The sequence below is a fragment of the Haliotis rufescens genome, unplaced genomic scaffold (genome assembly GCF_023055435.1).
Source record: "Haliotis rufescens isolate VD_foot unplaced genomic scaffold, xgHalRufe1.0.p SCAF_2, whole genome shotgun sequence".
Classification (NCBI taxonomy): Eukaryota; Metazoa; Mollusca; class Gastropoda; order Lepetellida; family Haliotidae; genus Haliotis; species Haliotis rufescens.
In genome coordinates, this window is record NW_025963890.1 from 20631198 (window position 1) to 20657880 (window position 26683).

At 39.5% G+C, this 26683-nt stretch overlaps 1 protein-coding gene across 2 annotated transcripts; it reads left to right on the forward strand.

Moving 5' to 3' along the window:
* Nucleotides 1-25774, forward strand: LOC124114195. 2 transcript variants are annotated; one of them, XM_046474787.2, is made up of 9 exons: nt 1-229; nt 12132-12192; nt 15958-16010; nt 17408-17457; nt 18509-18601; nt 19427-19594; nt 23037-23155; nt 24068-24266; nt 24949-25774. In XM_046474787.2, exons 1-9 carry the CDS (start codon nt 48-50, stop codon nt 25125-25127), a joined length of 1104 nt encoding a protein of 367 aa, XP_046330743.2. In that variant the 5' UTR covers nt 1-47; the 3' UTR covers nt 25128-25774. The 2 variants fall into 2 exon arrangements, with proteins under 2 accessions (XP_046330743.2, XP_046330744.2); XM_046474788.2 differs by lacking the exon at nt 1-229 and adding an exon at nt 2308-2414.
* The last annotated feature ends 909 nt before the right edge of the window (nt 25775-26683 follow it).

Below are 26683 nucleotides of genomic sequence, written 5' to 3' on the forward strand. Positions count from 1 at the left end.
CCATTTAATAGAGCCATTCCATACACGGACCTCAACACTTTATCTGCATGTCGGAAAGTTTATGTCCACGTGTCGGAGTCGAGTTTTCAATGACCGTCTCCTTTTATCTCCCAGCTGAGAACATAAACATTCACAAATTCTTGCACGATGGCAAGTCACGTGACCATGGCGTGAGGAATTTCAAGCAACGGCAGTTAACATCCCGGCGACGAGTGGTCCGCGTGCGAAGGTCAGTGGAACATGTTTTAATTGAGATGATAAATACTGTTGGTGGTTGCAACCTAACCCTGTGTATTTAAAGTAATACTTATTTTGATAAGACGTATTAATGTCATTTAAAAATATAAGTCTATTAAACGTGTGCGCGGTAAGAAACATCCATATCTCTGAAACCAGAGACTATATAACAGATCTAGTATATGGTCTCTGCTGAAACCAGTGAAGGAAGAAAAAATAACGCCCCGAACTATACGTAGCACCTACTGTAAACGATTTTAGGAAAACAGATTATCTATATATCTATACAGTCATGGTCATACAATAAGACCTCCTTGGTCTAGTAGATAGTGCGTCCGTCTGGAGAGCGGAAAATCAGCGGTTTGATCCCCGGTCGCGTCATACCAAAAAAACTTAATAGATAATACTTGTTTCTCTGCCTGGCGCTCGGCATTAAGGGGATAAAAGCAAGGAATGGTTAACTCGGAGTCAGTATACTATGTCTAAGCGGGGTATCCATCATAAACTGCGGCATGGCATTTCAGTGGGCTAGCACCATAACACCTCGGCATAAGGACTATCGGCAGCACAAGTGCATGCACATCTGAGCTGGGATAATCACCATAGAGAATTGTATGTGCGGCATGCAACTATGTATTTAACCGACAAACAGTGAAAAAGAACAAAATCACCTGCACTTATTGTGTTTTTTATTTTAACTCCGCTTTGCAAAGTGTGCCAATGACAATGCTACCGACTCGATGTCCGCCATCGTCGCTAAAAATAGCAGCGTTTAATAAGTGGTAACGCGGAACTAAAACGGAATACAATTATTTCTTTTATTCATATCGCTTATGAATAAGTGCAAATTCGTATGAAGAATGTCGTATTGCTTATTATCTGTAATTACTACCCATTGCCATGTTTAATTTCCAACCATGATATCACTCCCAAATGTATTATTTGATTGTCTATCATATCATAACCTAAAATATCATGTCTAGTTCGTGAGGTGGTGACATGTTTAATAATACAGTCTTCTCTTAAACAGCTATCTTGGCCACTCCTGGCAAAACTGTGCATTAGCATGTATTCTGATCAATTTGCATGATCCTTTGAAAATGTTGTACGATGGTTGTCAGTCATTGCTTATTTTGAACAATGAAAGCAAAAAATATTTTCGAAACCAAGTTTTTTTTAGTTTGTCTGGATCTCTCTCAAAGACAGATGCCTCAAAATGCAAGGAACACAGAATGGCATGTCCAGTCGGTTTCCATTTCTTTTATCCATGCTGACATCCCTGTATCCAGAGACCATATATCGGAATATGGTCTCTGCTGTATCCAAACTTTCCTCCTCGCTAAATCGGCCTTTTCGCATGGAAATTTAAATAAATGACACTTGTTACTTTCGTTTGATGAACTGGTACATCCCCACGCGGGATATTCGCAGGACCACTACAACTGGCACTACTACAATAGTTACAACACCCTCTAACACTTTTATTACTAATACAACAACAACAACGCCCCCTACTACACAACAATCTAATAATCAACAACCATGACAAGCACAACACCTACCACTACAGCTAGTAACCCAAAAAATGCTACTAGTTTATGTCTACAACTACTACTGCTACAACTACTAATACCAGTATTGTATATAGAGATTCAACAGTAAAGGGCATTCAGTATTCATTTTATTGAGAAGGTTTCTGGTTATATTCAAATATAACCGTAAACAAACTCTTTGACATTTCGATCTCATTTCGTATCCGCGCGCACAAACACAGACGTACAGTAAAGTCTTTGACTTGTTTGGTGTTGTCACAGCACAACATGTAAACAGTGAGTGTTGGAAACAAATAATCAACAGACTGAAATTCAATAGTCAAAATAAAGAATCTTTTGCATGGTATTATCAGGTGTAAAGTTGTAAACATTCAACATATGAAAGAGTTAAAATTTACAAGAACTTCGATATGCCCTCCTTTGTTGTTCGATATGCCCTCCAAATAATGTTGGTGTTAACACCGGGCCTGGGACACGAATTGACTGAAAGTCAAATCAAAGCAACAGTAAGAGTTATCCTCCCTTCACAACTTGATCAAGGTGGTCGCCTTATCCTCCCAGTAGAAGGCCAAGTGGCTGAAGTTTCTATGATAAGATATTTATTTTAAAGATTAGACTGTAAAGGTAAGTGATTGTACCTTTGCTTTATTACAGTTGTGAAGGGGTCGAAGCTTGTTTTAAACTATGTAGTTTCATATACAAAGTAATTATCAACGTGCATGTTTATCACGGGTTTGAAATGTAAATGGCAATCATCAGCAAACCAAAACTGTCAAGATTCCAATACATTTATGCCACTTCTGGTCAAGGGGATGTGAGTAATATTATAGTAAAAATATTCTTAAAATAAGCAATATTAACTCATTGCATTTAGATTCTGCTCACAAGTTTGCAATATCTATTACTATCAACATCCAATAAGAACTTCATAAGATTCCATTGATTGTAGATTGTTAAGGTATTATCCCACTTCTGGATGAGGGGACATGAGTAATAATATAGTAAAAAATCTCCTAAAACTAGCTATATTCACCCATTGCATTCATATTCTGTTCACAAGTTTGAAATGTGAGTTACTATCGTCAGCCAAGAAGTAGGTCTATAGTAGTTACAGGGCGGGCTCTCTTCCTTTGTGGACCAAAACTTTCTGCAAGTACCAGTAACAGCAAAGGTGAGCATGCAGGTAATATTCCCTCTATCGGATGGCGATTCCGGCTTAGAACTGGTTCCCAGTAAATAATGCCTCGTGAGGGGCGACTAGGTTCTGTTTTTGGTTGATTGCGAGTCATCGTTCCTGTTGGCGTGGGACGTTGTTCATACTTAACCACTCGTTTGTCTGGCAGCCTCGATTACATGTACATATGTCGGGGTACATGACACACAATCAACCAAGTCACCAAGCATGCCAACTCAGTCTATCGATAGTCGTCCCACACCACAAGCGTAGCTGTGGGTATATTGTAAGCAATGTCCAACCTTGACAGTAACTATATCATTTCTGTAAGGTCCCTAGATTTTAATGGCACAGTTATATCAGTCTTACCTGTTAGTTTTAAATTTGCACACCAAACTTGTGAGCTTGCATTACCTGCATCATTTATATGTGATAGGGCAAAGTTAAGGTGGTGTTTCTGTTACAGGTTACTTGTATATAAGGGTAGATTGCCACTCTGAAACAATCAACATCCAGCTTGATGTGTTACTTCTTAGCACGTTTCTAAGCTTGCATTGACCTGCATCTACAGCATACAGAGCTATGTATAACATAATACATCCGACACAACCCCCTTTCGTTGTCTATCGTTCTGAGTGATGTATATACCATGTCCAATATACACACTCCCTCGCCTTTCATTCTGAGTGATGTATATAACATGTCCGATATACACACTCCCTCGCCTTTCATTCTGAGTGATGTCTATAACATGTCCTTTCATTCTGAGTGATGTATATAACATGTCCGATATACACACTTCCTCGCCTTTCATTTTGAATGACGCCTTTCATTCTGAATAATGTATATAACATGTCCTATATACACACTCCCTCGCCTTTCATTCTGACTGATGTATATAACATGTCCAATATACACACTTCCTCGCCTTTCATTCTGACTGATGTATATAACATGTCCGATATACACACTCCCTCGCCTTTCATTCTGAATAATGTATATAACATGTCCTATATACACACTCCCTCGCCTTTCATTCTGACTGATGTATATAACATGTCCAATATACACACTCCCTCGCCTTTCATTCTGACTGATGTATATAACATGTCCAATATACACACTTCCTCGCCTTTCATTCTGACTGATGTATATAACATGTCCGATATACACACTCCCTCGCCTTTCATTCTGAATAATGTATATAACATGTCCGATATACACACTCCCTCGCCTTTCATTCTGACTGATGTATATAACATGTCCAATATACACACTTCCTCGCCTTTCATTCTGAATAATGTATATAACATGTCCTATATACACACTTCCTCGCCTTTCCTTCTAAATAATGTATATAACATGTCCAATATACACACTTCCTCGCCTTCATTTTGAATGATGTATATAACATGTCCTATATACACACTTCCTTGCCTTCATTTTGAATGATGTATATAACATGTCCTATATACACACTTCCTTGCCTTTCCTTCTGACTGATGTATATAACATGTCCTATATACACACTTCCTCGCCTTCATTTTGAATGATGTATATAACATGTCCTATATACACACTTCCTTGCCTTCATTTTGAATGATGTATATAACATGTCCTATATACACACTTCCTTGCCTTTCCTTCTGACTGATGTATATAACATGTCCTATATACACACTTCCTCGCCTTTCATTTTGAATGACGCCTTTCATTCTGAGTGATGTATATAACATGTCCGATATAGGCACTTCCTCGCCTTTCATTCTGAGTGATGTATATAACATGTCCGATATACACACTTCCTCGCCTTTCATTCTGAGTGATGTATATAACCTGTTCCATATACACACTTCCTCGCCTTTCATTCTGAGTGATGTATATAACATGTCCGATATACACACTTCCTCGCCTTTCATTCTGAGTGATGTATATAACATGTCCTTTCATTCTGAGTGATGTATATAACATGTCCTTTCATTCTGAGTGATGTATATGACATGTCCTTTCATTCTGAGTGATGTATATAACATGTCCTTTCATTCTGAGTGATGTATATGACATGTCCTTTCATTCTGAGTGATGTATATAACATGTCCTTTCATTCTGAATGATATATATAACATGTCCTTTCATTCTGAGTGATGTATATAACATGTCCGATATACACACTTCCTCGCCTTTCCTTCTGAGTGATTATATAACATGTCCAATATACACACTCCCTCGCCTTTTATTCTGAATGATGTATTTAACAAGTCCGATTTACCAACTTCCGCGCCTTCCATTCTGAATAATGTATATAACAAGTCCGATATACACACTTCCTCTCCTTTCATTTTGAATGATGTATATAACAAGTCCAATATACTCACTTCCTCGCCTTTCATTCTAAATGATGTATATAACAAGTCTGATATACCAACTTCCGCGCCTTCCATTCTGAATAATGTATATAACAAGTCCGATATACACACTTCCTCGCCTTTCATTCTGAGTGATGTATATAGCAAGTCCGATATACACACTTCCCCGCCTTTCATTCTGAATGATGTATATAACAAGTCCGACATACACACTTCCTCGCCTTTCATTTTGAATGATGTATATAACGTGTCCTATATACACACTTCCTCACCTTTCCTTCTGAATAATGTATATAACAAGTCCGATATACACACTTCCTCACCTTTCATTTTGAATGATGCCTTTCATTTTGAATGATGTATATAACATGTCCTATATACGCACTTCCTTGCCTTTCATTCTGAATGATGTATATAACATGTCCTATATACCCACTTCCTCGCCTTTCATTCTGACTGATGTATATAACATGTCCGATAAACACACTTCCTCGCCTTTCATTCTGAATGATGTATATAACATGTCCGATATACACACTTCCTTGCCTTTCCTTCTGAATGATGTATATAACAAGTCCGATATACACACTTCCTTGCCTTTCATTTTGAATGACGCCTTTCATTTTGAATGATGTATATAACATGTCCTATATACACACTTCCTCGCCTTTCATTCTGACTGATGTATATAACATGTCCTATATACCCACTTCCTCGCCTTTCATTCTGACTGATGTATATAACATGTCCGATAAACACACTTCCTCGCCTTTCATTCTGAATGATGTATATAACATGTCCGATATACACACTTCCTTGCCTTTCCTTCTGAATGATGTATATAACAAGTCCGATATACACACTTCCTTGCCTTTCATTTTGAATGACGCCTTTCATTTTGAATGATGTATATAACATGTCCTATATACACACTTCCTCGCCTTTCATTCTGACTGATGTATATAACATGTCCTATATACCCACTTCCTCGCCTTTCATTCTGACTGATGTATATAACATGTCCGATAAACACACTTCCTCGCCTTTCATTCTGAATGATGTATATAACATGTCCGATATACACACTTCCTTGCCTTTCCTTCTGAATGATGTATATAACAAGTCCGATATACACACTTCCTTGCCTTTCATTTTGAATGACGCCTTTCATTTTGAATGATGTATATAACATGTCCTATATACACACTTCCTCGCCTTTCATTCTGACTGATGTATATAACATGTCCGATAAACACACTTCCTCGCCTTTCATTCTGAATGATGTATATAACATGTCCTATATACACACTTCCTCACCTTTCCTTCTGAATGATGAATATCACAAGTCCGATATACACACTTTCTCGCCTTTCATTTTGAATGACGCCTTTCATTCTGAATAATGTATATAACATGTCCTATCTACACACTTCCTCGCCTTTCTTTCTGAATAATGTATATAACATGTCGATATACACACTTCCTCGCTTTCCTTCTGAATGATGTATATAACAAGTCCGATACACACTTCCTCGCCTTTCATTTTGAATGATGCCTTACATTTTGAATGATGTATATAACATGTCCTATATACACACTTCCTCGCCTTTCCTTCTGAATGATGTATATAACAAGTCCGATACACACTTCCTCGTCTTTCATTTTGAATGATGCCTTTCATTTTGAATGATGTATATAACATGTCCTATATACACACTTCCTCGCCTTTCTTTCTGAATAATGTATATAACATGTCGATATACACACTTCCTCGCTTTCCTTCTGAATGATGTATATAACAAGTTCGATACACACTTCCTCGCCTTTCATTTTGAATGATGCCTTACATTTTGAATGATGTATATAACATGTCCTATATACACACTTCCTCGCCTTTCCTTCTGAATGATGTATATAACAAGTCCGATATACACACTTCCTCGCCTTTCATTTTGAATGACGCCTTCAATTTTGAATGATGTATATAACATGTCCTGTATACACACTTCCTCGCCTTTCCTTCTGAATGATGTATATCACAAATCTGATATACACACTTCCTCGCCTTTCATTTTGAATGACGCCTTTCATTCTGAATAATGTATATAACATGTCCGATATACACACTTCCTCGTCTTTCCTTCTGAATAATGTATATAACATGTCCGATATACACACTTCCTCGCTTTCCTTCTGAATGATGTATATAACAAGTCTGATATACACACTTCCTCGCCTTTCATTTTGAATGACGCCTTTCATTCTGAATAATGTATATAACATGTCCGATATACACACTTCCTCGCCTTTCATTCTGACTGATGTATATAACATGTCCGATAAACACACCTCCTCGCCTTCAATTTTGAATGATGTATATAATATGTCCTATATACACACTTCCTCGCCTTTCCTTCTGAATGATGTATATCACAAGTCTGATATACACACTTCCTCGCCTTTCATTTTGAATGACGCCTTTCATTTTGAATGATGTATATAACATGTCCTATATACCCACTTCCTCGCCTTTCATTCTGACTGATGTATATAATATGTCCGATAAACACACTTCCTCGCCTTTCAATCTGAATAATGTATATAACATGTCCCATATACACACTTCCTTGCCTTTCATTTTGAATGATGCCTTACATTTTGAATGATGTATATAACATGTCCTATATACACACTTCCTCGCCTTTCCTTCTGAATGATGTATATAACAAGTCCGATATACACACTTCCTCGCCTTTCATTTTGAATGACGCCTTCAATTTTGAATGATGTATATAACATGTCCTATATACACACTTCCTCGGCTATCCTTCTGAATGATGTATATCACAAGTCTGATATACACACTTCCTCGCCTTTCATTTTGAATGACTCCTTTCATTCTGAATAATGTATATAACATGTCCTATATACACACTTCCTCGCCTTTCCTTCTGAATAATGTATATAACATGTCCGATATACACACTTTCCGCCTTTCCTTCTGAATGATGAATATCACAAGTCCGATATACACACTTTCTCGCCTTTCATTTTGAATGACGCCTTTCATTCTGAATAATGTATATAACATGTCCTATATACACACTTCCTCGCCTTTTTTTCTGAATAATGTATATAACATGTCCGATATACACACTTCCTCGCTTTCCTTCTGAATGATGTATATAACAAGTCCGATACACACTTCCTCGCCTTTCATTTTGAATGATGCCTTTCATTTTGAATGATGTATATAACATGTCCTATATACACACTTCCTCGCCTTTCTTTCTGAATAATGTATATAACATGTCCGATATACACACTTCCTCGCTTTCCTTCTGAATGATGTATATAACAAGTCCGATACACACTTCCTCGCCTTTCATTTTGAATGATGCCTTACATTTTGAATGATGTATATAACATGTCCTATATACACACTTCCTCGCCTTTCCTTCTGAATGATGTATATAACAAGTCCGATATACTCACTTCCTCGCCTTTCATTTTGAATGACGCCTTTAGTTTTGAATGATGTATATAACATGTCCTATATACACACTTCCTCGCCTTTCATTTTGAATGACGCCTTTCATTCTGAATAATGTATATAACATGTCCTATATACACACTTCCTCGCCTTTCCTTCTGAATAATGTATATAACATGTCCTATATACACACTTCCTTGCTTTCCTTCTGAATGATGTATATAACAAGTCTGATATACACACTTCCTCGCCTTTGATTTTGAATGATGCCTTTCATTTTGAATGATGTATATAACATGTCCTATATACACACTTCCTTGCCTTTCCTTCTGAATGATGTATATAACAAGTCCGATATACACACCACCTCGCCTTTCATTTTGAATGACGCCTTCAATTTTGAATGATGTATATAACATGTCCTATATACCCACTTCCTCGCCTTTCATTCTGACTGATGTATATACCATGTCCTATATACACACATCCTCGCCTTTCCTTCTGAATGATGTATATACCATGTCCTATATACCCACTTCCTCGCCTTTCATTCTGACTGATGTATATAACATGTCGTATATACACACTTCCTCGCCTTTCATTTTGAATGACGCCTTTCATTCTGAATAATGTATATAACATGTCCTATATACACACTTCCTCGCCTTTCCTTCTGAATAATGTATATAACATGTCCAATATACACACTTCCTCGCCTTTCATTCGGACTGATGTATAAAACATGTCCTATATACACACTTCCTCGCCTTTTCTTCTGAATGATGAATATCAGAAGTCCGATATACACACTTCCTCGCCTTTCATTTTCAATGACGCCTTTCATTCTGAATGATGTATATAACATGTCCTATATACACACTTCCTCGCCTTTCCTTCTGAATAATGTATATAACATGTCCTATATACACACTTCCTCGCCTTTCATTCTGACTGATGTATATAACATGTCCTATATACACACTTCCTCGCCTTTCCTTCTGAATGATGAATATCACAAGTCCGATATACACACTTTCTCGCCTTTCATTTTGAATGACGCCTTTCATTCTGAATAATGTATATAACATGTCCTATATACACACTTCCTCGCCTTTCCTTCTGAATGATGTATATAACAAGTCCGATACACACTTCCTCGCCTTTCATTTTGAATGATGCCTTACGTTTTGAATGATGTATATAACATGTCCTATATACACACTTCCTCGCCTTTCCTTCTGAATAATGTATATAACAAGTCCGATATACACACTTCCTCGCCTTTCATTTTGAATGACGCCTTCAATTTTGAATGATGTATATAACATGTCCTATATACACACTCCCTCGCCTTTCCTTCTGAATGATGTATATCACATGTCTGATATACACACTTCCTCGCCTTTCATTTTGAATGACGCCTTTCATTCTGAATAATGTATATAACATGTCCTATATACACACTTCCTCGCCTTTCCTTCTGAATAATGTATATAACATGTCCGATATACACACTTCCTCGCCTTTCATTCTGAATGATGTATATAACAAGTCTGATATACTCACTTCCTCGCCTTCATTTTGAATGATGTATATAACATGTCCGATCAACACACTTCCTCGCCTTTCCTTCTGAATGATGTATATACCATGTCCTATATACCCACTTCCTCGCCTTTCATTCTGACTGATGTATATAACATGTCCGATAAACACACTTCCTCGCTTTCTTTCTGAATGATGTATATAACATGTCCTATATACACACTTCCTCGCCTTTCATTTTGAATGACGCCTTTCATTCTGAATAATGTATATAACATGTCCTATATACACACTTCCTCGCCTTTCCTTCTGAATAATGTATATAACATGTCCAATATACACACTTCCTCGCTTTCCTTCTGAATGATGTATATAACAAGTCCGATATACACACTTCCTCGACTTCATTTTGAATGATGCCTTACGTTTTGAATGATGTATATAACATGTCCTATATACACACTTCCTCGCCTTTCATTCTGAATGATGTATATAATATGTCCGATAAACACACTTCCTCGCCTTTCATTCTGAATGATGTATATAACATGTCCTATATACACACAGCGCATTTCTTTCTCAATGATATACATGTATATAACATATTCGAAGAACACCATTCCCATAGATCGGGGTCGAAGTGCTTCATAATGACATTGTTAAATAACAACGAACAACATAGAACGGAATATTGTTTACAGTTACAAGCAAAACAAAAACTAAATGAATTGAATATTGTGAGTCAAACCTTATTCATTCCACGGCCACAATCAGAAATATTTCAGAAACCTCTCAAATTACTGCTTTTACTATTGTAGTATGCACGATTCTATTACACTATTGTGACCACAATGTGATGTAGATACAAATCCTCGATTTCAGAATTTCCCTTGAAAAACATTGTATTACAATTATTACAATTCGTATACATCTAATTATAACATAATTTAATAAAAAATATCGTTCAGCCACAGTGGCATTTGTGCTTGAATGTAAATTGCCGCACATCAAGGCGTGTGAATATTTGACATGCAAAAAATAACAAAACACTCATCATAATGTTTCCTATTTATAGTGAAGAATTTAATGTGGGTTATGATGAATAACCCACATTAATTCTTATATATATACATATATACTGAATATGATCATATTCAGTATAGTTTTCCCCAAATATGGGGGCACTGGTGGCCCAGTCGTCTAAGGCGCCGCGATTCGCTGTGCAGAGTTGCGTCCCTTGGGCACGCCAGAAACCTATGATTGTGGGTTCGAATCCCTGTTCGCCACGATTATGTTTCTAGGTTTGTCAGCACCATACCCGTGCTCGTGGGTTTCACCGAAGTGGTAAACGTCTGAGACCTGCATTACTTCTGGCTTTCCTCCCACATTAAGCTGACACGCCGTGATATAACTGGAATACTGTTGAAAGCGGCGTTAACCCCAACTCACTCACACTCCCCCAATTATATAAAATCATATTCCGCATATATATCGCCATACGTTTTAGTTTACCGAAAGCATTACCGCAGTAAATGGTGTTTTACGAAATTGTGGACTGTTTATCCCCGTTCTGGTCGCTGCACATGTCGCTTTTTAAGTACAATAATCTTGAACGCGACGTTTAATTACATGTTACCTTATCTCATATAGTTACGGTGACCTTTACTTACATAAGTGTACAAGTTTGTTTACAAATGATAAGGGTGAGTGAGACATTTATTTAGAAACATGTGTGACCTATTTGTGTAATATTTCTTTGCCAGAATGTTTCGGCTTGGTTTGCTGTTAATGTCATTGACATGGGCACTTTCTGCTGAGAGCGAGGTGAGGTATAAAACAATGTGGCGTCTGCTCCCAACATATGTCTCTCACTAGTATGTGTGGGTGTTTGAATGTGTGTAGCGAACACTATGCGGCAAGGGTGTCCCAGTCGCGTCTTATGCGCCGCAGTTCGCTGTCAAACATATTTTATTGATCGTCAGTAGAATCGTTAAAAACTTTGAAAGCTGTACATAAATATATTCTGTGCACTTAAATATTTAATTAATTCAAGCTTTTGTCTCAGTTGTTTTTATTGAAAATAATACTGCTGATTGCATGTGACGATATATTGACAAGTCTGTTCTTTTGAAAAGAAATGGATTAAGTACCTAAGCTCCTTGTATTGATTGCCAATAAAATATGTTTGAATAAAGTTTGAAAAGTGGCGTTCTTGTACTAAATAAAATTGAAATATATATCTCTCATGCCATGTATTTATGTATTTTAAAGTTAATTTTCTTCGCGTACCCAAATGTTATCTCCCTTTGACCGATCCATAGTTGGTTTATTGTTTGTTTGTTTACATTTAGAGAAAAAATCAGAAAGTGTTCATAGTATTAAGCAATGGGTCAGTTGGTCAAATGGAATGATGATTTACACAGTTATATATAAAACAACAATAAAGGTTGTGATATCAATGACCAACATCATGAACTTATAACAGAGCCCGTCAACACAAGCCTGTTCTGCCACACATCTATAACCAATGCATGGGAGCTAGAAGACCCTCACAAGGAGTCATTGACTATGGTGTGCGATACTATGAGCATTGCTTGGTCTGTTCCGCTAATGAAGTATTTAAACGTTAGTTCTCAGGTGCATGAGTATTAGGGCTGGGACGGGTTCAAATTTACTACCCGGGTACCCATCACCCTATTACCCCACCCTACCCGGGTTCCTGCTGTAGATATATAGAGATAGGTACAAACTTCACTCATACACTGAAGTTTAATGTATGAAGTTTTATCTTTATTCAAACATATAAAAGTAAGAAGGAATGGGTGCATTGTCAGAAAGAAATAGGAATATTAGTGACTTATAGTGTTATCATAGAGTTTTAGATATTTTTTGTCATTAAACAATATATATCACGTGACTAACCACGGGTCCGGGTAGTCCTGTTGGTACCCGGGTCCTACTCAGGACCCACCTGACTCGAGTACCCGAATTACCCGTCCCAGCCCTAATGAGTATAACAAATCCATGCATGTATACCACCGGCTGCAGTTCCATTACTCAGCGCACAACACGACGGTGTAATTATACGCACATTTATCATATCAATATATTTTATAATTTCACGCTTTTTTGATAAAGCGAGGGGCGAATGAATGATGCGTTAAAACCGTTTTCGCGGGTAGTATTTCAGTTGTATCACTTCGTGTTCAGCTTATTATGAGATGAAGGCTCAAAGGTTGCTGATCATTATCATGAAAACATGCAATCGGCGGATCATGACACGCCCAAGGGACCGAACTCTTTACAACGACGCCTGGGCCACCCGTTCCCCCGATATAAGGCGATGAGGTAAGGCTCGGGATTGATAAACTCTCACCGTCACTATCGGCCATACACCGATCGATGGCAACCGTTGTATGCTCGCCAGATGGTAATGAGTTTATTGGCGATAGAGACCCAGACCACAGTCTGACTATCAGCGACGAGTGCACTCGTGATAACTCGTGTCATTCCGGAAAAGGTCGTTGAAAGTTACGGAAAGGGACGAGTGGAGACGAATTGTTCTGTCACGACGGGGAAAAAATGGCCTTAACATTTAGCTCACCTATATAGTTGATAACATTTTGAGGGCCTTTTAGCTTTTAGCTTTGTGGTGTTATTTCCATCGTCCGTACACGACGTACATTAAGGTAACCACAGAAACTACAAGATCTACGTAGCTGAAACTTTGCATGGGTGATCCCAGTTCTGGTTGCATTGAAAACAGCTCACAGACTCCATACACGTTTTAAAAATGGCCGCCATGGGAGACATGTTGCATTGTAACATCGGTTCATTAGTTATACGATAGCAGCGGAAAATCTCAATCCAAATAACTGATTTATGGCTTCTTAAGAATAGTGAGTATGGTTTTACGCCGCTTTTAGCAATATTCCAGCAATATCACGGCGGGGGACACCAGAAATGGGCTTCACACATTGTACCCGTATTGGGAATCGAACCGGGGTCTTCGGCGTGACGAGCGAACGCTTTTACCACTAGGCCACCCGACCGCCCCTCTTAAGAATAGAGATTGTTGGATGACACGTAGCAAGGATTCCTTCTGACGCAATTATTTGAACATAAGACGTAGGCTGCCTGACAGCTGGCATATTTTAATGACGAGACATATTGCTGGATACCGTACGATCTAAGCAACAAGTGGATTGCCCAGCACGAGGTTGACCGTATGTTGTGAGTCTGAAATCCAGACGGGTTGATGAAACATTTTACATGGCTTATATATGTCACAGTCAATGTGTAATATGACTGAAGTTTTCACTTTGGCAATTTACGAAACATCAAAATAATGCAGTCAATTTTCAATAATGTTCCCGTCAGATTGACTAAACGTTATTAAGATGTTCAAAAAGGCTTATAACATCACAATCTACTCCGTCCGTCCGCTTCTAAAAAAGGGGACAAATTTTGTAAAAAAACTATGTAAGTCAGAGGAATGAAATTTTACACACTGATGTTACTGGTCATCATCTCAAATGAGTTTGAATATTGGTGTCGTAAATTCATTTTTTAAAGAGTTACGCCCCTTGCTCCATGCATACTGCTTGAAATTGGGAAAGCTTTCTCACAAACTACTGATGTTACATGAATGAAAGTTTGCAGAAATACTTGTCAAGACTGAGTTAGAAATATGCTCCCGTCAAATATATTTTTACAGCGTTACGGCCCTTGATCCATATTATTTTGTTTGGTGCATATTGTGTGCAATGGAGACACGTTTTCTCAGACACTACTGAAGGCAGCTTATGTAAGAACTTATCAAGACATTTATTTTTTCCAGAGTATTAATGTGTGTATTTATTTAACATTTAATATTTTTCTGATGACATAAAGCGGACCAAGTCTTCTTAAGGCTTTATATGACTCTTTTTAATACTTTATGTTCACTATTACATGAACAAACACAATTCTAATGTTCCTCATGGTGGGGGATTGTTATGCTTGGACTAGGAGCTAAACAAATAAACAGAATATCTTTTTTCTGTTTGTCGTATCAATTTTAGTCACTGGGTGATGAAATAGATCATACAAATGTCTGGAATTCATAATATCATAAGCGGAAAAAAAATTTGCTAAATGACTGAAATAATTTGGCATTTTGTAAATTGCCAAAGTGAAAATTTCAGACTGATTTTACATATTGACTGTTTGACTGTAACATATATACATGACGTGGCCTCTTCCACACACACACACACACACACACACACACACACACACACACACACACACGCACGCACACACACACACACACACACACACACACACACACACACACACACACACACACACACACACACACACACACACACCACAACAACCATACAACATACACATACATACCACACGCACATACGCACGCACGAATGCACGCACATGGGATGTGACGAGCGAAAGCTTTAACCACTCGTCTACCCTACCGCCCGTGTAACAACATACCCGACATATGCTTGTGTAATATGATTATGATAGATGCAATTTATTCATTTATATTTTCTTTGCCCTTACATCACATGTATTTTCTTAAAGGGCAAACTGTGGATATTCTCCGTCAGTGGGAACCGCCGACCTTACAACTATGCGTAAGTGTTGATGTTAAGACCTGTTGATTGAGTGTGTCATCACCGACGTGTATTCTAGCTGTCAGCAACTGATTTGCCTCTTTAAGGCATCCCCCCATCAACTTATGGTTGTCGTACGGGCGATGTAGTGTATCGGGCTGCCAGGCTCGGCGATTTGGTGGATTGCGTGTCGTCTTTACCCGACCATACAGGACGTTCCTTATTATATCAATCACTGGTTGCCTGGGACAGACTTGATTATTTATAGGGCACCGTCAAAAAGCTGGAACACTGCAGCCTATAATACATTGGTATAACTGTTACTTAACTTTGTTTGTTTATTTGTTTGTTTAACGTCGCACTCAGCAATACCCCAGCTATATGGCGCCGGTCTGTAAATAATCGAGTCTGGACCAGACAAGTGATTGACATCATGAGCATCGATCTACGCAAAAGAGAAATGATGACATGTATCAACCAAGTCTTCGAGCCTGACCACCCGATCCCGTTAGTCGAATCTTACGATAAGCATTGTCGCCTTTTACGGCAAGCATGGGTTGCTGTATACCTTTTTTAACCAGGATCTTCACGGGTCGCAACAATATGAACAGTATCAATAACGTTTGAATTGAATAACATATCTTATATTAGGTTCCGATGATCATTGTGGGGACAGGTGTGCGTCACATACTTAAAATAATTACTGCACAAAGACACGAAGCTGTACATAAACATAGTACTCCATAGGATGGATGGAGATTTCAATATTGATTGAAGCGCCGTAAAATAGTTGAAGCTTTCCTTGTCTCAGCTCTTGTCTTGACGATACAGAAGTTAACCTTGTCGCATTCAATCTATTAGATAAACATGATATTTGGCAGGTATGAAAATCACCAACTTATTTTACAATTTTATCACTAACTGGGTGATAAGTAAGTGTGTTTTGAGTTTAACGCCGTTTTGCACAGTATTTCTAATTATATCACGGCGTGTCAGCTTGATGTGGGAGGAAATATCTTGGACCTTTACCACTTTGATGAAATTCACGAGCACGGGTACGGTGTTGACAAAACTACAAACATAATTTGGGAGAATCAGGGAGTCGTACCCATGACCATAGGTTTCTGACACGTCTAGGGGACGTAACTCTGCACAGCGTATTGCGGCGCCTAAGTCATATCAACCTTCATTTTAATACTGGGCATTGTTTTATTGATATGGGGAATGAACTGCCGCACATAACGTATCACGGATCTACTTAATCTCATTAATTGGAGATATAATCTTCCCGAGACAGCTACCGTCGCATACGACCTAAATAGTTTTCGGAGAGAGGTTTGGAATCAGAGTTTAAGATATGATTTTAATGATATTTTCTACAGAACATACTCCCATTTTTTTTATCGTTATAACTTCAGGGACGAGACTGGGAAACTTGTGGGATTTGAGTTGGACATCATAGACAAAGGTGAGTTTTTTCAATAGGCATGAAAAACATGTCCATGTACGCCTGCCTCAGGTATCGGTACAGACATTGAACGCTTCGCTTCATGATAGGTGGTCAGGTAAATGCTAGCCTGAATCAGTATTAGATATTTGAAAATAGATATTGAAATTATGTATGGATCGATAAATAGGCATATCTTGTTTCGTAACAGTACCACTTTGTAACTTTACTATACATCGCTACACCGATGATACCCTTAAGAGTGAGTGAGTGAGTATAGTTTTACTGCGCTTTTAGCAATGTTATTCCAGCAATAATAAGGTGGGGGACACCAGAATCACACATCGTACCAATGTGGGGAATCAATCCCGGATCTTCATCGTGACGAGCGAACGCTTTAACCACTAGGCTACCCGATACCGCCACGACACCCTTAAGAAAGACATAAGGTTATAAATAACATCAACTCTCTTAAATAGTGTTATCCATAGTGCGGTACAGATCGAAAACTGTCACTCGATCTTGAACCAAATAGTCAATTTGATAAAAGTTTAATATCAATATCATGACATAGCGATCTGTGTCATGTGCATCTACTCTGAACAGAAACTGCTCTCTCCATCCAACTTAAACAATGTATGAAGCCTTTGTCACGTGTTCCCCGTCGAGATATGGCTGGGACATTGCCAAAGCGGCGTAAAACCCACTCACTCATCAAACCGTCGGTGGGACAATATGCATCACTCTTTTGAGACTATTTGCAGTCTATGTCTAGACACCGCAATTAGAGCTGTGTGTGAAACCCTGATACCGTCTCAGTTGGGTAATTATTTACAGCTACGATATACATATAAATAAAATGTTCGTTATCAGACATAGAACTACTTGAATCCACTTTGCTGGGACTGTCTATTGACCCAAGTCTAGCATCTTACCTAACAATCATATCGACACATTAAAATCATGTACGTGAAACAGATTCAATATTCTTATTTTAAAAATGAAAAGTATTTGTGCTGTAATGAAGAAGAATCAAGGTTATTTCGGCGCATCCCACATTTCTTGTTTATAGTGTGTTCCACGGCTGGCGTGAAGTGCGCGCCGACGGTACAACCCTTCTCCGAGTGCACGCAGACAGTCGACGGCCGCTTCTTCCCAGGGAGAGGTGAGGTCACGAACAGCGAAACACCACAGAATTTGTAGTCTACGGGAGGGACTGGCGGATTCCAGAGGGGGTGTAGGGATGTGGGGTAGCGGTGTGTGTGTGTGTGTGCTCGTGTGTGTGTGTGTGTGTGTGTGTGTGTGGTGGGAAGAGCATGGGTTCACTCCCTTGTTTTGTCAGCAGTTATTCATCTGACGTTCTCTCCGTGACTTGGGTTGTGTGTGCCCGGAAACGGTCTTCCACATCCCAGATCTCCTCCCGGGAGCTGGGATAAAGTTTATTTCCTTCGCTCACACTTGAGCTGCAAAATAATATATGTAACAGTAAAACATTCCTTCACTCGATCTCAAGGTGAAGCCGATGTCATATGTCTGGAATACTGCTTAATGCAAGAACAAACATAATCAAAGTGAACATTTAAGGGTTATCACTCGTATACTCAGAAAGATCTCCCTTTACATGACGGCGTTTATCGTCCCTCATCAACCACTGGTTGGTCTGACGCACTCCATTATTTGCATGCTGTTTGCATAGCTGGAATATTGCTAAATGCGGTGTAAAACAACACTAGCAAACATGGTCACCACGCAACGCTGGTTGGGCCCTGAGGTCAAAAGTGCTGCAATTTACCGTGCAGAGTTGCGTCCCTTTGTCATGCAATGATCATCTTCGGAATTACCCCCCCACTTTAAGCTGACATTACGGGTTGTAACTGGCACACTGTTCTAAACAGCGTTCAGTGGTTATGTTAGTTTTGATAACAGTTCATGCAGGTCCACCAGAAGATCCATATTATTTAAAAAAAACCTTGTTCCCCTTTGCCCGCAGGTTTAATGTCCGGCTGGTTTGACGCCTGTATGGGTTACACGATCACCCAGGAACGGGTCAACGCTGTCCAGTTCACGAGCCCCTACATCCAGACATACGCCAAGTTGACGGTCAAGCCTGGCAACCCCCGCGGGGTCAGCCTGAACACCCTGTCACAAACCACAATCAGTAAGTACAGACATGACGTCACAGTGTATACTCATACGTATTAGAAACGCAACGTCCCCTGTTTGTTTGTTTTTTGTTAAACGCCGCACTCAGCAATTTCCAACTATATGACGGCGGTCTGTAAATAATCGAGTCTGGACCTTACAGTCCAGTGATTGACATCATGAACATCGGTTCACGCAAGTGGGATACGATGACATGCATCAACCAAGTCAGCAAACCTGACCACCTGACCACCCGATCCCGATACCCGACCGCGTGGAACGTTGCTCATAATATCAATCACTTGATAGTTTGGTCCACTCTCGGTTATTTACAGGCCGCCGTCATATAGCTGAAATATTGCCTAGTACAGCGTTAAACAACAAAATGGATTAGAAATATGACCAGTAAAGGCAATATATTCCATATATTCGACGTGATTTCACTCATGGTTGACTATATTCGCATTTATTTCGTCAATGCAAGTACGATAACGTAGACAATTTATGGATAACATCATTATATTTTACTCTAATGGCGACGTTTCGGTATAGATCCTTCTACCGTTGTACTTACTGGACAACAGAATGGGGATCTTTACCGAAACGAATTACAATAAAAACTGAAGTTGTTATCCATAAATTGTGCCTGAAATGAAATGTTGTAGCATAAATATACAAGTCCTCCACAGGCAATTAGAAGTTAGAGGAACATGAACATATGACACTTTGAAACATGAAACAACATATTATCTTTTGCAACGACGTTACCTCTTGTCCCAGTAAACATGAGCGCACGTAGTACCTCAAAGAAGCGCACCAACAATCTTTTCCTTTGTACATAACATGTTTTTGACAATGTGAAATATATCGGAGTATTGTATTTGTGGCGAGGGAATTTGGCGTCCTTTAAATCTCCTGAGGCAGTAACTACAGTAGAACATGGATATAACGAACTACAAGTGACCAGAGAAATCAGTTCGTAATATCAGTTTTTCGTTATATACGTTTTCGCTCGGAAACGTCCGCCATCTTGGATAAAACAAAAGACAATACACGTATTTGCAGCATTGACTTGTTTTAGCAGTGATCACTTCATAGCATTCAATTGATAACATTTTGTCAGTGACACTTGACACTGAGTGAGATTTCTTAGTTCGCTATACGCGTACCCCCTCATTCGTTCACCGCGTCTGTCTCTTCCGGATTAACGAGGTTTTACTGGCAAGAATTGGATGAAACGGGCTGAGTAGTGATATTAGTACTGTGTGAAGATTATCATGTTGAGACGAACAAACTGATTTTTTAAACACGAGATGAGATGTTGTATGGGGCTGCTTTTAAGACATGCTTTACTTCAACGGTAATTTGTTCCGTAGAGAGTAGGTTCAAACAATTATCGATTGATCGAATTATTGATCTTCCTCTGTCGCTCACTTTCTCCTCTATTTATCTACCGTCAATCGCTCGCTCTCGTCAATTCGCGAAAAATGATGTATCCATACAACAAAGGTTACACATTTCATATGTTCCGTGATATCGAGCATGAATGATTTGAGCCTGGGTAAATCTAGAAGCTGAAACTAATGGACTAGTCATTTATTACAGGGGTCGGGTTGGGGTGGGGGTGGGGGTGTTGTGGGGGTGTTGGGCTGGTTTAAGAGTTTTTTGATGTACTGATCATAGTGATGTACAGAAAATATGATGACCGGTCCCTTATAGAGTTCATCATTATACTGGCAGCTTGCATGCCCGTCCTTATCGTCCCTATACCTGGCATGTCACGAGCATCCTAGTGCTTAAAGCCTTTAGTCGTCACTCCGAAGCCTGGGTTCGATACTTGACATCGGTACGATGTGTGAAGCCTGTGTGTCCCCCGCCGTGATCGCCCTCGATTATCCAGATAGACGCTACAGAAAATAGAATGGAAGTATAGCACGATGGCACCTCGAGGATCCACTGTCATACGACTGGACTATTGTTAAAAACGTTGTAATAAACATACGTAAAGTTAACATATACTACTCCACTTTGATAGGGATATGTTTTATCTTCATATCTGATTGTCCCTATCAAAAGTGGAGTAATATACTTCAGAACTTGTGAGATGAGTGAAAACATGTTTTGTTGTCACTATATTTTCTCTAGTATGACTCCTTAATTAAATTCAGGTTATAAGAGGTCTGGCCTTTCTTCCTTTGGAATTTAACAGAATTTGCTCAAAATAAATTAAATGTTATACAACATGAAACTAATGCTCAGTCGAAATAACATTGACTAATTTTCGTAACTCTGTGAATACTAGCCATAGTTGAGTAGCTGACGGTGTTACCCCTAGAACCGCCCCACAATAGAGCAACTCTTAATAGCGAAAATGCGGTATATAGGTATTGTAATCGGGTTTAAGAAATGAAGCATAATTATTGAGGATTAAAACACATTTAAGATTTTTACTCATAATGATTAATCTTCATAATCTTTACTTCTAAGTACGGTCAGCTGTTAGGGATTTAAGGATTAGGCAGCTATTTCAGACGTGCAGGACCCGCTTCACAATGAGATCTTAGAGCAGGGACTACCGTTGTTTGTTGTAGTCTACGTTTAAGTGTAGTGTTACGTTACACGCTTTACAGATCAGGGTCTTGTATAGTAATACTTTTTTTAAAATCCAAATGAGGGACCGGGTATTATACTTTCAGAAGGGACCCGTGAAGATCCGGGGTAGAATAGGTTTTCAGCAACCCATGCTTGCCGTACAAGGCGACTGTGCTTGTCGTAAGAGGCAACTAACGGGATCGGGTGGTCTTGGCTGATGCATGTCATCGTATCCCAATTGCATGGATCGATGCTCATGATGTCAATCACTGGATTGTCTGGTCCAGAATCGAATATTTACAGACCGCCGTCATATAGCTGGAATATTGCTGAGTGGGGCGTTAAACAACAAACAAACAAACAAACTTTCAGAAGGACGCTTTGGATTCACTTTGGAGAAATAAAGATATTGTTTCGTAATTTTTAGCTATCCCGAACTGAAGTTCAAGTGAGATAATGTAGTGGTCGTTTTCTACGGTAAACGTTTTATTTACGACCTGTCTGAAATCATAAGACGCTGTAAGCTCAACTGTCCAGTGTATTGTATGTCGACAAAAAAACCCTGGACTCCTTCGTCAGTGCGGCCTCGTTTCTGAAATGACATCATTGTCTTAATCTCTCTTAAGTCTACATTAGCACACGATTCCTCTCGCTCATGTGAGTAATTTCATTGGACGGCTATTTTTAGCGTCGTGCCATTCGAATTGGGTTCAAATCCAATCAACCGTGGCGAATTGGTCCTGGGTATGTATCATATTAGAATGGACATACAATACACTTTCGCATGTATCGCTATGACATATGATATGTCTTAGGTATGTGGGACGTCAGTACTTAGCGACGTTTCTACTGTGTATATCTTGTAGCTCACCTTAACGGCGCCTACACCAACCAGCAGTGTCTAAACCGGCTCAACTACTCCGTCGGCGGAGTGGTCGTCGCTGCGAACCTTCCTGTGGCAAAGGAACTGGTTTTAAACGGCACGGTACGTCACAGACTTATAGTCACTCATTGTATATTGATCTTACTTAACAAATTAAAGTACTATTTAAAATTAGTGCATTGGAATAGGGATTAGTATTAGCTGCCATTACTCAATCCCTCTCCTTTCATCGATGATTTTCGTTGTTCAGTATGTCACAAAGTGTGGGTTCTCAATGCATTAGAATCAGATCTGTACCTCTCTGCGTTGAAACCCTGAGGACACCTCCCTAGCAGGCCACGTCAGGTGAACCCTGAGCGAAGTTTGACCGCTGATTCTAAGAGAAGATTCCACGGGTTCTTGCTCAAATCAGCTTTCTGAAACTCCGCTTCATTTTGTAATCACGATCCACGTCGCTTAGAAGCGATAGGGTGTATGACATATCCACAACAATACAACGACACCATTAAACTTTCTACTTTCGGAACGTGTTGATTTAGTTCCTTTTCGAGATATGCTGCATGGCTTGGATGCTTCGATCACTCGAGCCTAGAGAATACAGAAACGTCGACGCTGATTGGCTGATTTGAAAGTTCACCTGACGCGTCCTCAGATCATCTCCAGCGAGGTGCCGTTTGGGTTCAATACGTCGAACGTGAACTTTGAATAAGGATTCGAGATTGAAAACAAAATACGGTACCTGTTTCGCGGGTGCAGCCATCTTGTTTTCCCAAACCCGTACCGGTTTTTGTTTTCGATCTGGCATCCGTGAATCTGGAATTAATGTGGTTCATCCTTGTCAAGGGAAAGACTCCGTGGCTATAACGTATAGTTAGCCATAAGGCGCATTGGTCTTGTTCCACAATGCGGTCTTAGCACAATAATTTAACATACTTACGATGGTCATTGAACTGAAATCGCTTTGTGTGACGAGACCCTAAAGCGAATTCATCCTTGCACTGTTATTTTCACCAGGTCGACGCTGCGTTTTCACCAAGGTCAAGAATACCTGACCTTGAGACGTTGAACATCACTCTTCATTGTGACCTTGGAGGCGTGGCTGTCATGGTAACAAAGGGAAGCACGCTCCCTGATTGGTGGAATCCAGCTTATGAAAAATTCGTTAAGTCCGGAGAATATAAGAAAATATGTGAAACATGGCGATCCAAGTCAAGTATGTGATGGTTGATGACCGTTTTAATACCCCCTATAGTGGAATCTGGTTAACTCGAATGGCGTGTACTCGATGTATGATTTACAACAGTGTAACCTTATCACATGTAAAATTGTGATTGTCTCGAACTATGGTCAGCTCGACATCTTTTTAGTTGTCTCGTCAATATTGCCGATGTGACGTTAAGTTCTAACTCACACACTTTTCAGTTGTCCATAACACTTTGAATGAAGGAGGGGCGGTGGGGTAGCCTAGTGGTTAAAGCATTCCCTCGTCACGCCGAAGACCCGGGTTCGATTCCCCACATGAGTACAATGAGTGAAGCCCATTTCTGGTGCCCCCCGCCGTGATATTGAAGGAATATTGCTAAAAAGCGTCGTAAAGCCCATATTCACCCATGCACTCAAAATAAGCAGGTTTACTTGCATTGTATAATGGTTGTGAAATATGAGTATTATATTTTTTTATAAATATGGAATGGAACACAATATAGGAACACAAGAATGTTCTCCTAGTCAGCGGTTGGTCAGCAATAACATTTGCGATCGGGTATCTTGAACGTGTTTTGTTTATGTGTTTTTTACGCCCCAGAGGTTTTGTAATCTGATAATTGATCAATTAATAGTTGTTTTTATATATTTCAATAAAATATATACAAATATTAAACTTCTCTCTGTTTCAGCATCTTCCATTAAATGCTTCGATGATGCCCACCATGCAGTGATAGCAGGGAGTGGCCAAACAACCGCAGTGGTCAGTTGGTGTTTGACCGCCACAATGCTGCTGGTCACTCTCTCTATCAGCGGTCCGGAGACCAGCTGGGTCCAGACTGTAGGACACTCGACCCACTGTGACTTGTAACCGGCGTTAAACAAGCAGCTTGTCAAGTCTTAAATAAGTCACAGACTATCTTCCCGAGGCAAGGGAGTTAACTGACTGTGAAAGTCCAGTGGAATCTTCCCGAGGCAAGGGAGTTAACTAACTATAAAAGTCCAGTGGAATCTTCCCGAGCAAAGGGAGTTAACTGACTGTACAAGTCCAGTGGAAACTAGACTTTCAAAGTCAGTTAACTCCATTGCCCCGGGAAGATGGTCACAGATTTGACAGGAATATATTTTTGCAGATGTAAACATTTGACTGTTGTATGCCTTTAGTTCCATTTTATGCAGAGCAATAAATAACAAGCAGATAACAAGAATACAGTCAAAATCTCGTTGAACCTTATTATCTGTATCAATAACAAAACTGTCCTCATTGAGAACGGTACCGCCCGAAGATAGGGGGCTGCTCTGTTTAAAGGACTGACAACAATATCTGATTATGAAGGTTCTACTACGGATATAACGAATTAATTTTGATATTTCGTTATAAATGAATTCAAAAGCAGGTCACTACTCTGTCTTATCTTGTAATTACTACCTCAGCCATTGTTTACTTCACATCCGTGAACACGATGCATTGTGTATTTTGTATATGTTTATATAAGTAAATAAACCATATAACGTTCAGTTCCTTATTGTGTGCTTTACAACACGGTGGAGGCCGCCACCCCCCCCCCCCCCCCCCCCCCCCCCCAACCTCTCTCTCTCTCCAAGGTGTCCAACTCTCCAAGTCTAGAATGATTTGGCAAGTCTAGATAGCCTCAGCAAACTAACTGACTAAATGTCAGTTTATGTATACCACTCAAAAGAACACCCGATTCTTTCATATCACTATTATAGACAAGGGATTCAGAACACAACTTTCACTGGACTTACTATGATAGACAAGGGATTCAGAACACAACCTTCACTAGACTCACTATGATAGACAAGGGATTCAGAAAACAACCGTCACTGGACTCACTATGATAGACAAGGGGTTCAGAACACAACCTTCACTGGACTCACTATGATAGACAAGGGATTCAGAACTCAACCTTCACTGGACTCACTATAATAAACAAGGGATTCAGCACACAACCTCACTGGACTCACTATGATAGACAAGGGATTCAGAACACAACCTCACTGGACTCACTATGATAGACAAGGGATTCAGAACTCAACCTTCACTGGACTCACTGTGATAGACAAGGGATTCAGAACACAACCTTCACTGGACTCACTATGATAGACAAGGGATTCAGAACTCAACCTTCACTGGACTCACTATAATAAACAAGGGATTCAGAACTCAACCTTCACTGGACTCACTATAATAAACAAGGGATTCAGAACACAACCTCACTGGACTCACTATGATAGACAAGGGATTCAGAACACAACCTCACTGGACTCACTATGATAGACAAGGGATTCAGAACTCAACCTTCACTGGACTCACTGTGATAGACAAGGGGTTCAGAACACAACCTTCACTGGACCCACTGTGATAGACAAGGGATTCAGAACACAACCTCACTGGACTCACTATGA

Excerpts from the sequence above, each read along its gene's own strand:
- LOC124114195 (XM_046474787.2), top strand. The coding sequence starts at position 48 with ATGTCGGAAAGTTTATGTCCACGTGTCGGAGTCGAGTTTTCAATGACC. Across the intron at positions 12,193-15,957 it reads CACTTTCTGCTGAGAGCGAG|GGCAAACTGTGGATATTCTC; the intron begins GTGAGGTATAAA and ends ATTTTCTTAAAG. Across the intron at positions 18,602-19,426 it reads CCGCTTCTTCCCAGGGAGAG|GTTTAATGTCCGGCTGGTTT; the intron begins GTGAGGTCACGA and ends CTTTGCCCGCAG.